At 41.8% G+C, this 11,612-nt stretch overlaps 1 protein-coding gene and 1 long non-coding RNA gene across 2 annotated transcripts in view; both read right to left on the bottom strand.

Moving 5' to 3' along the window:
- Positions 1-15: 15 nt before the first annotated feature.
- LOC135085265 (uncharacterized) lies at positions 16-6,888 on the bottom strand. Its single transcript, XR_010260053.1, has 2 exons — positions 6,805-6,888; positions 16-1,239 (listed from the first exon to the last, which is right to left on the bottom strand). It is a non-coding gene; the product is annotated as an uncharacterized LOC135085265 (long non-coding RNA).
- A 1,194-nt stretch (positions 6,889-8,082) lies between these two features.
- LOC135085181 (hornerin-like) overlaps positions 8,083-11,612 on the bottom strand; it is a 49,003-nt gene continuing 45,473 nt past the window's right edge. The window contains exons 34-36 of the mRNA XM_063979934.1: positions 8,998-11,220; positions 8,296-8,637; positions 8,083-8,105 (exon numbers count right to left, since the gene is read on the bottom strand). Coding sequence (XP_063836004.1) covers positions 8,083-8,105; positions 8,296-8,637; positions 8,998-11,220 — 2,588 coding nt within the window. The remainder of the gene's footprint in view (positions 8,106-8,295; positions 8,638-8,997; positions 11,221-11,612) is intronic.

Here is an 11,612-nt window from a genome sequence, read left to right as displayed (position 1 = left end):
GTAATTCAAACAATATTGACACAAATACTTATATATGCATTTTATTTTTAAAGTAAGTGTTACATTCTTTCAAGGCTTAAAAACCTGGATACATTAAATGTATCTATTAGACATAAACTATTACATACAAAACGAGATATTTCTATCAGATGGATAGATACCTACTTAATAGTAAATGCAAGAAATGTGAGGCACTTTATTGAAGACCACTGGCTTAAATTCTGACAGTTGACAAATTCAAACAATAATGAAAACTTAAATGACATTATATGACATATATTTTTTGCCTCACTAACGCCCGTTTCCCAATATTCAATCCATAACCAAATCTGGATTTCAACTGACAATTTCAATCAGTTTTCGATCGAATATCCACAATTTTTGATGCGTTTACGCTTTCTAATTGTTTAAATAGTCATAAAAACTACATGAATCTGTAAAAACTTCGAAAACCGTAGAGATTTTTTTTTATTTAGTGGCAACCAAATCTCTGGGAGGCTTATTTCTGCCAATGTCGAGTGAAAAATTGACATCATTTATCAATAGAACGTGGGTGTTTCAGTTCTATTGATTTTTCATGGATTCCGTGGAGTTAGAGATATTTTTTGACCAAATACCTACATTAAAATTTGACAGTTGACGGAGGAATCCCAACTAATATTATAAATGCGAAAGTAACTCTGTCTGTCTGTCTGTCTGTTACGCTTTCCCGCTTAAACCTCGCAACCGATTTTGATGAAATTTGGCATAGAGATAGTTTGAGTCCCGGGAAAGAACATAGGATAGTTTTTATCCCGGTTTTTGAAACAGGGACGCGCGCGATAAAGTTTTTCTGTGACAGACAAAATTCCACGCGGGCGAAGCCGCGGGCGGAAAGCTAGTAAGGATATAATTAGAAAACCGGCACTAGACGAAACCTTTAAATGTAAACTATCATAATTTATGTGTTAATGAGAAGTCTTAAATACGATACAGCTCTTTTTCATTGTCATTGGATGACGTTATGATTTTTGTCTCACATTAAACGAAGTGCTAGTTGTACTATCCATCTGTTTTTATTCTAGTACAACTACTTTCGATTCTATCCGTCAATGGCGATTTCTGAAGGCAGTGAAGACACAGGGATTAGCTTCGGGGGTCCGTCGCTGTCGCAAGTGCAGAAGCAATTCTTCTGGTTTCTGCCATTTGGCAGAATCAACACCTTCAAGTTCATGCTTGACTCCAAAGCGTGGACGATGTCTGAAAATAAATAATTAATAGTTAAACCCAAAAAAAGTAGGCAAAATTTGGTCACTATTTCTTTTGGAGTTACTCGTAGATTAAGAATCTATACTAATATTATAAATGCGAAAGTAACTCTGTCTGTCTGACTTGCTTTCACTTTGATGAAATTTGGCATAGAGATAGTTTGAGTCCCGGGAAAGGACATAGGTTTTTATCCCGGTTATTGAAACAGGGACGGCGCGCGATAAAGTTTTTGTGTGACAGAAAATTCTACGCGGGCGAAGCCGCGGGCGTACAGCAGTTATCCAAAAGATTAAGAAAAATAAACATGTTTTTGTTTAAAACTTATCGATTGTACTCAAAAGACTGTGCCTTTTGTTATCACAGATACTTAAGATATCATTATTATACCTAACAACATTATAAAGCTGAAGAGTTTGTTTGCTTCAACGCACTAATCTCAAAATCAATATCAAAAATATTTTATTCAATTTAGACCACTGGTGGCACTTATGAACGTCAAAATATAGTAAATAAAAAAAGATAGCCCTTATGGGGCACTTTACATGTCTCCTTATCTTTTCAGAAACTACTGGTCCGATTTAAAAAATTATTTTGTGTTGGATAGCCCATTTATCGAGGAAGGCTTTAGGCTATATAACATCACCCTACAGCCAATAGGGGCGGAGCAGTAAAGAAAAATGTTGAAAAAACGGGAAATATTATTCAAACTATTTTCACGCGTACGAAGTTGCGGGCACAGGTAAGGTAAGTGCCCCCTACTTCGGTATATTAAGGCTCTTACGACTTTAACAATTTATTTAAAAATAACCAAGCATGATATGAGTATGAAAGCTTTTGTATGCTAAACTTCGGTCTTTTGACAGTAACTTAATACATAAATTATAGTTATATTGTTTGAACTTTTTTTAATATTAATTGTTCTGCGGACCTCTTGTTTGGATCCTGTTTCGTGATAAAATTTTGCTCTGTTTCCAAGTTCGTGAACTCATGTCCCCTATTTCGGGATAAGGTTTTATGCATCGAGTTAGGATATTTTAATAATGATTATGGGTTTAATAAATTTAAAAACGATAATATAAATTTAGATTAAAAGAATTATGTGAAATTGACGATATTACTTACCTGAAAAAATATTCATGAGAAATAATGTGAGTCTGTTTAGCTAGGTACGCACCTTCGTATAAAATTTTGATTTGTTAATTCTAACAATATGTGAAAATATTTATATAACCATCAGAAATGTGGGGCGGCCTTAACCCCCCCCCCCCTCCTCCCCTTCGTACCCATAAAATTTTGATTTTTAATTTCTAACTATATGTGAAAATATTTATACAAGTCATTAGAAATGTGGAGGGGGGGACTAACCCCCTTCCCCCTAATCCCACCCTTGGAACTGCTTCAAGTGAGGGTAGCCCCCCCCCCCTGAAAATAACCCCATATACGCGAATGAGTCATAATAAAAATTAATTATTTAATTAATTACTTAGGTAGGTAAGTATTAAAAACTAAAAAATATGTCGATTTCTTTGATGTTATGTGTCATACAAGTACCTAACACTATACATTTATATATCACGAACTTGGGAAAAAGTAACAATAATACGGTTCCTTGTTTCGTGATACTGATTATTCCAAATTCCCCAAGTAAAATTCATGGATTATTGTCAAATTGTGTCAATTAACTATTATCTATCCCATATAACATACAAATAAACCAAGATAAATAAAACAAATCGAATTAAAACCAAAATTACGCTGGTAGTACTTATGCTAATTTATCTTAAAATTGGTCATATATGTGAACTTCAAACTCGTGTCATATAAATTCTAGTGAACAAAACATATACCGAATTTAGATCATGAGAAACTTAAATAAATGTATTATTTGTTTCATAACTTACATTTCAATTATCATAAATAATTATTTAAAAACCAAGCATCAAAATATTATCAATAATATCCTTGATTCGGTAGTATCACGAAACAGGAGACACCCGAAAAATAATATGTACGCTATTTCGTGAGTCAGTTAATCGCAATTTTAAAGGAGTTCTACGTTTTCATATAACTTTTTTCTAAGCCAAATCAATTGTCAAGGAACACATGAAACCACTATTACAAGTTTTATGCAAATGGACGTTCCTTCGCCTTTCTATAAGCTTAAGATGTTGGAGCGCTAACCTTACGGTGAGAGCAACATTTGCACGCCGCACGGCTGTTTTTGGCTCTCTGAGAGTTTGAAGCTTCATATTGCTCTCTCATTTTTGGCGCCACAATATTGGTACTTGGTTTTTTAGATAGCTCAAATAATAGAGTTTTTGTAGTTATAAAGAATTTTTATAAATAACATTCCATTTGCTTATTATTTGAGCTAGAAAAAAAACATACGAACTTGCGTACTATCACGAACTAGTAGCCGTTTACCTTAGTAGCTACAAAAAAAAATAGGGGAATCCCCGAGCCTAGTCGGGGGCTATGACTACCATAGAGAATTATTAGAGACCAACAAAATTATGACGATAGTGATTGATAGATAGTGTTGCCGTAATAATTTGACAAAATATTATAATACATTTACCTAAATGAAAAAATGACTTATCTATCTATAATATAAATAGTAGTAATCAATCAAGATTAAAAGATATTTTATTTGTGTTCATACTTTTAAAGCGGACTTAAAGACGTAGCACATTTATCATCCCGGAAAGGGATCGTAACCGTATCAACTCGAGGTTCCCGATTAGGGTTGCCAGGCGTCCGGCTTTAGCCGGACATGTTTGGCTTTTTAGGGACTTGTCCGGCCAAATATTGCCTTTTCCGGCCTGTCCGGCTTTTGTTAGGCTTTTTATTTGGTTGCCGCGCCAGGCGAAAGTCGAGCCACAGAATCATATGAAGCACACGCATCAGGATGTTGGTTAGCAACCGATGATGATAGTGACACTAATTGCACCCACACATATCCGGCTTTTAGGGTAAAATGTCCGGCCAAATGAAGCACAAAGTCCGGCTTTTGTGATTTTGGACCTGGCAACCCTATTCCCGATCCCTTTCCGAGTTGATAGATTTTGATTAGATCTTTTTACAAGTCTGCAATGACCTTTATCAACTCGGAAAGGGGTCAGCACCGTATCGCCTTTCGCGCGCTGTCAACCGTGAGGCAAGACGTTTACGTTACGGTACGGATAAGTTTGCGTTGCAGTATGGAGTTTCATACAGAATACTGACCGCCTCGAGTTGATACGGTTATTCCCTTTCCGTATTGATAATAAATGCTACCTACGTCAATAATTTCGGTTTCCTCGCAGCTTGGGGGATTCCCCACATATTGACAATCTTTAGCGATTATGACATTCAAGTACCTAAGTACCTACCTAAGTGATTCAGCGCTGCATGTTTTATGTTTGGTTAGACGACAGAACTGATGTTTTGCTGCAGCGAATTTGAGTTCTAATTCTTTCCAAAATAAATCAAGAATTTTGCTTATGATAGCTTAGTCCTTTTTATTTACTAGCTATGCCCGCGACTTCGTACGCGTGGAAATAGTTTGAGTAATATTTCCCGCTTTTGCAACATTTTTCTTTACTGCTTCGCCCCTATTGGCTGTAGGGCGATGTTTATAGCCTAAAGCCTTCCTCGATAAATGGGCTATCCAACGCAAAAGGATTTTTGAAGTCGGACCAGTTGTTCCTGAGATTAGCGCATTTGAAACAAACTCTTCAGCTTTATAATATTCAGGCTGGGTTGCACCATCTTACTTTAACTTTGACAAACGTCAAAAATCTGTCATACCAACGTGCCCTTTTTCATCATCATCATCATCATCATCATCATTTCAGCCATAGGACGTCCACTGCTGAACATAGGCCTCCCCTAATGCTTTCCACGTTGATCGATTGGTAGCGGCCTGCGTCCAGCGCTTCCCTGCTACCTTTACGATGTCGTCAGTCCACCTTGTAGGTGGACGTCCCACGCTGCGTTTTCTGGTACGCGGTGCTCTTTTTGTTTTCCGGAAATTTTAGGGGTATATTCTATAAATAAAAACTAGTTGAAGAGTCTTAGGAATATCTTTCTAAAAGCATATTTTTGAAGATATTGTGGATTCTAGATTTAGAAGATACCTAGTTGATTTAGATTATAGTTACTTATCATCAATCTAGATTTTTTTTTTCTAAATTGTCACCTAGTCTTTTTGTGCAGACGTTTTATTGACAAGTGTGAGTAAATTATGAATTATTTCAATGAAAAAATAAGTTTTTAAATAATTTCGCATGAAAAAATAAGTCGAAAAAAATTGTTGAATTTAACAAAAAATGTAATGCCATTCCATTCTTTGAAGTGGTCTTATTAATACCCTAGAGTTCCAGGAAATCAAAAAGAGCACGTTGTATATCGATGGCTCCTACGTATAAGGGCGAAACTGCCGCTTACGCCTTTTTCCAATTATTTAAGCAATGATTTCACTTTGCTCTAATCTATAACATCAGTAAGAAAAAAAAATTTTTTTTTCATTAGATACAAAATAAAATTTTAGGCAAATAGGCGTATGTGCAAAACTACGCCACGTATAAAGCCCAATCATACGATTCGTCAATCTATACGAGTAGTTGCTTACATAAACATATATTTTTTATAATCCAATGCTTAAATAAAGCCATGAAAATATTTAGCAAATTGTTTTATTTATAAATTATGACACATTATATAGTTATTTAATTTTTAGCGTTAAGAGTCGCATCTCAAACTAACTTGAAAATATTAAATAACTTGAAAAAATCGAACTGCCTAAGGCATCGTGGGTTCAATTCCCGCCTTAGGCAATTCGATTTTTTCAAGTTATTTATATTTTTTAAAAATATGACACATTATGTTAAAAGACCTAACTAAATCTCGAGCACAGTATATGGGCGTATTTGCGTTAAAACGTAAAACGGTACATTAAACGACTTTTTCTAACTGATTTATTATTGATATAGCACATGATAACAATTAAAATAATTACATGCATAAATAAAGAGAGTAATCGCTAAAAATATTATATTTACGTTGTCATTTAAGTCTCTTTACGTTGAACAATATACATGAAATTATAGAAATATGCCGACGTAAAAGGGCAATGCGTAAAATCTCAAAATATATAAGAAAAATATAAAAATTGATAACAGCAGTAGCAAAAGCATTACATGTTAAGGCTAAATGTGAAATTTCATTAAATTCGTTTTAGTAGGTCAGAAGATAATATGACCCAAAAATATGGTTCTGGCCACTAAAATGGCTCTCCTGTAAAATTTACTTTTTTCACTTACGCCAGTAGGTATACGTAGGAGCCATCGATATGTCAACGTGAAATTGTGAACTCTGTCAGTTTATAATATAACGCGTTAGATTGTAAACTAACAGTGGGTTAGGTTAGGTTAGATTTTAATTTAACTACGTCAGATTATAATCTGACGGAATTTACAATTTTACGGTGACATATACAAAATACATACAGTCACGGTTAAAATAGGGTGGTGCAACTCACCCTAAGTAGGTAAGTAATAGTAAATCAACACTTACCACGTCTTCCTTGTTGAATTCCTAGTTTACCGCCAAGCCTGCCTGGACGACCTGGGCGACCTGGTTGAAATAAAACAATGTATAATTATTTTATTTATTTTTGTATACAGCACTACTTAGCTTATGCCCGCTGCTTCACCCGCGTGAAATTTAGTTTACACAGATCGTCATAAATTATAGCCTATAATGTTATTCTGGGTTATAAACAATTAGCGGCCGCCCGCGACTTCGTACGCGTGGATCCCGTTTTATCCCATTCATTTATCTTACGCGGTTTAGATTTTTTCATACAAATGTTTTTTCCGCTAACTCCCGTTCCAGTGGGAATTTTGCAATATCCTATTGTAGCTAAGCTTTAAGTTTACTAAGGTAGGGCAAGTGACCCGGTTGTGGCCACCGACCCCTTTGTGGTCATTTAGAACTTCAAATCGTTATAACTAAGGCAAAGACTAATATATTACTCTATGGTTTACGGGAATAAAAATATCTAATATTAGCAACACTGATAGCGTTAACAGCTTCGATGTGTCAAGCTTCACTTCAATCCAACAAGTCATTATTTTTTAAGAAGCGTTAATTGTTTTAAGTCTTAGCAAAAAGGCTAAGGCGAGCGGGTGAGTAAACAATCATTATTTTCTAAATCCTTCTTATTTTTTTTAAATGTTTATGTTAATCCTTAATAAAGAATACACTGTCTAAGTGGTACTAATGATATTTTATCGCTATTTGTTTATTAAGTGGGTTTATGAGAGGTGGCCACTAATGGAGCCAGAATGAATGAATTTTCCCATCTTTGGCCACTTGACTGGCCAAAAGTGGTGCACGAAGAACCCCACTTTTGGCCATTTAGTTTTTATCGTGATTTTTCAATTTAATTACTTAGCTATTTTGATATAAGTAATCGATTTATTTTCAGAGTTACGATTATAATGCCTCCATCGAAACCAAATAGTAAAAAAATCGGTGTTATGAAAAGAAAATTGTTCCAGTACTAACCGCATAAACTTATACTATAGGTTAATGTTGATCTCCTTAATTGTAATTTCAATTCAAGCTGAGATATTATATTTCATACTAGCGGCCGCCCACGACTTCGTACGCGTGGAAGTTTTAAGTTTACTAAGGTACCTGCATGCCAAATTTCAAGCGTGTAACTTAAGCGGTTTAGATTTTTCATACAAAAGGATTTTCCCGCTAATTCTTGTTCCTAATGTCTTTCGCGCTAGTGTCTTTCGCGCATGTAATTGTAATTTTGTAGATCCAACTAAAATACTAATATTATAATGCGAAAGTTTGGATGCCTGGATAGATAGATGTTTGTTACTCTTTCACGCAAAAACTACTCAACGGATTTTGATGAAACTTTACAGTATTATTCTTTATAACCCAGAATAACACATAGGCTATAATATATGACGATCTGTGACATTTAACGCGCGTGAAGCCGCGGGCAAAAGCTGGTAAGAGATGAAAATAAATAAAAAAACTTGCCTGGTCTAGGATAGTATGGATAACGTGGTTCGTCCCACTCTGGTTCTTCGAGTGATTGCCCTGGTTGTCCTGGTTGTCCTGGTTGACCTGGTTGCCCTGGTTGCCCTGGCACTCCTGGGAGTCCTGGTTGCCCTGGTCCTCCTGGTATGCTTGGTTGTCCTGGTTGTCCTGGTAGACCTGGTTGTCCTGGTATGCTTGGTTGTCCTGGTTGCCCTGGTTGACCTGGTTGTCCTGGTATGCTTGGTTGTCCTGATTGTCCTGGTTGCCCTGGTAAACCTGGTTGACTTGGTTGTCCTGGCACAGATATCCAATTGTCATTTGGTCCTTCTGGTCCCTTGTCACCTGGTCCCTTTGGTCCCTTGTCGCCTGGTCCTTCTGGTCCCTTGCCTCCTGGTCCCTTTGGTCCCTTGTCTCCTGGTCCCTTTGGTCCCTTGTCTCCTGGTCCCTTTGGTCCCTTGTCGCCTGGTCCTTCTGGTCCCTTGTCACCTGGTCCCTTTGGTCCCTTGTCGCCTGGTCCTTCTGGTCCCTTGTCACCTGGTCCCTTTGGTACCTTGTCTCCTGGTCCATGTGGTCCCTTGTCTCCTGGTCCCTTAGGTCCCTTGTCTCCTGGTCCCTTTGGTCCCTTGTCTCCTGGTCCCTTTGGTCCCTTGTCTCCTGGTCCTTCTGGTCCCTTGTCTCCTGGTCCCTTTGGTCCCTTGTCACCTGGTCCTTCTGGTCCCTTGTCTCCTGGTCCCTTTGGTCCCTTGTCACCTGGTCCTTCTGGTCCCTTGTCTCCTGGTCCCTTTGGTCCCTTGTCGCCTGGTCCTTCTGGTCCCTTGTCACCTGGTCCCTTTGGTCCCTTGTCGCCTGGTCCCTTTGGTCCCTTGTCGCCTGGTCCTTCTGGTCCCTTGTCACCTGGTCCCTTTGGTCCCTTGTCTCCTGGTCCATGTGGTCCCTTGTCTCCTGGGCCATGTGGTCCCTTGTCTCCTGGTCCCTTTGGTCCCTTGTCGCCTGGTCCTTCTGGTCCCTTGTCTCCTGGTCCCTTTGGTCCCTTGTCTCCTGGTCCCTTTGGTCCCTTGTCTCCTGGTCCTACTGGTCCCTTGTCACCTGGTCCCTTTGGTCCCTTGTCTCCTGGTCCCTTTGGTCCCTTGTCTCCTGGTCCCTTTGGTCCCTTGTCTCCTGGGCCATGTGGTCCCTTGTCTCCTGGTCCCTTTGGTCCCTTGTCTCCTGGTCCATGTGGTCCCTTGTCTCCTGGGCCATGTGGTCCCTTGTCTCCTGGTCCCTTTGGTCCCTTGTCGCCTGGTCCTTCTGGTCCCTTGTCTCCTGGTCCCTTTGGTCCCTTGTCTCCTGGGCCATGTGGTCCCTTGTCTCCTGGTCCCTTTGGTCCCTTGTCTCCTGATCCCTTTGGTCCCTTGTCTCCTGGTCCCTTTGGTCCCTTGTCGCCTGGTCCTTCTGGTCCCTTGTCACCTGGTCCCTTTGGTCCCTTGTCTCCTGGTCCCTTTGGTCCCTTGTCTCCTGGTCCATGTGGTCCCTTGTCTCTTGGTCCCTTTGGTCCCTTGTCGCCTGGTCCTTCTGGTCCCTTGTCACCTGGTCCCTTTGGTCCCTTGTCTCCTGGTCCATGTGGTCCCTTGTCTCCTGGTCCCTTTGGTCCCTTGTCACCTGGTCCTTCTGGTCCCTTGTCTCCTGGTCCCTTTGGTCCCTTGTCGCCTGGTCCCTTTGGTCCCTTGTCACCTGGTCCCTTTGGTCCCTTGTCGCCTGGTCCTTCTGGTCCCTTGTCACCTGGTCCCTTGTCTCCTGGTCCCTTTGGTCCCTTGTCTCCTGGTCCTTCTGGTCCCTTGTCACCTGGTCCATGTGGTCCCTTGTCTCCTGGTCCCTTTGGTCCCTTGTCTCCTGGTCCTTCTGGTCCCTTGTCACCTGGTCCCTTTGGTCCCTTGTCTCCTGGTCCCTTTGGTCCCTTGTCACCTGGTCCATGTGGTCCCTTGTCTCCTGGTCCCTTTGGTCCCTTGTCTCCTGGTCCCTTTGGTCCCTTGTCGCCTGGTCCATGTGGTCCCTTGTCTCCTGGTCCCTTTGGTCCCTTGTCACCTGGTCCTACTGGTCCCTTGTCTCCTGGTCCCTTTGGTCCCTTGTCACCTGGTCCTACTGGTCCCTTGTCTCCTGGTCCATGTGGTCCCTTGTCACCTGGTCCCTTTGGTCCCTTGTCACCTGGTCCATGTGGTCCCTTGTCCCCTGGTCCCTTTGGTCCCTTGTCTCCTGGTCCTTCTGGTCCCTTGTCACCTGGTCCTTCTGGTCCCTTGTCACCTGGTCCCTTTGGTCCCTTGTCTCCTGGTCCCTTTGGTCCCTTGTCTCCTGGGCCATGTGGTCCCTTGTCTCCTGGTCCCTTTGGTCCCTTGTCGCCTGGTCCTTCTGGTCCCTTGTCTCCTGGTCCCTTTGGTCCCTTGTCTCCTGGTCCATGTGGTCCCTTGTCACCTGGTCCCTTTGGTCCCTTGTCTCCTGGTCCCTTTGGTCCCTTGTCACCTGGTCCATGTGGTCCCTTGTCTCCTGGTCCCTTTGGTCCCTTGTCTCCTGGTCCTTCTGGTCCCTTGTCACCTGGTCCTTCTGGTCCCTTGTCACCTGGTCCCTTTGGTCCCTTGTCTCCTGGTCCCTTTGGTCCCTTGTCTCCTGGGCCATGTGGTCCCTTGTCTCCTGGTCCCTTTGGTCCCTTGTCGCCTGGTCCTTCTGGTCCCTTGTCTCCTGGTCCCTTTGGTCCCTTGTCTCCTGGTCCATGTGGTCCCTTGTCACCTGGTCCCTTTGGTCCCTTGTCTCCTGGTCCCTTTGGTCCCTTGTCTCCTGGGCCATGTGGTCCCTTGTCTCCTGGTCCCTTTGGTCCCTTGTCTCCTGGTCCTTCTGGTCCCTTGTCACCTGGTCCCTTTGGTCCCTTGTCGCCTGGTCCTTCTGGTCCCTTGTCTCCTGGTCCCTTTGGTCCCTTGTCGCCTGGTCCTTCTGGTCCCTTGTCACCTGGTCCCTTTGGTCCCTTGTCTCCTGGTCCATGTGGTCCCTTGTCTCCTGGGCCATGTGGTCCCTTGTCTCCTGGTCCCTTTGGTCCCTTGTCGCCTGGTCCCTTTGGTCCCTTGTCACCTGGTCCTACTGGTCCCTTGTCTCCTGGTCCATGTGGTCCCTTGTCACCTGGTCCCTTTGGTCCCTTGTCACCTGGTCCATGTGGTCCCTTGTCTCCTGGTCCCTTTGGTCCCTTGTCTCCTGGTCCCTTGTCACCTGGTCCCTTTGGTCCCTTGTCACCTGGTCCATGTGGTCCCTTGTCTCCTGGTCCCTGTGGTCCCTTGTCTCCTGGTCCTTCTGGTCCC

The sequence above is a fragment of the Ostrinia nubilalis genome, chromosome 28 (assembly GCF_963855985.1).
Source record: "Ostrinia nubilalis chromosome 28, ilOstNubi1.1, whole genome shotgun sequence".
Lineage (NCBI taxonomy): Eukaryota > Metazoa > Arthropoda > Insecta > Lepidoptera > Crambidae > Ostrinia > Ostrinia nubilalis.
This window is presented reverse-complemented; position numbering and strand designations above follow the sequence as displayed.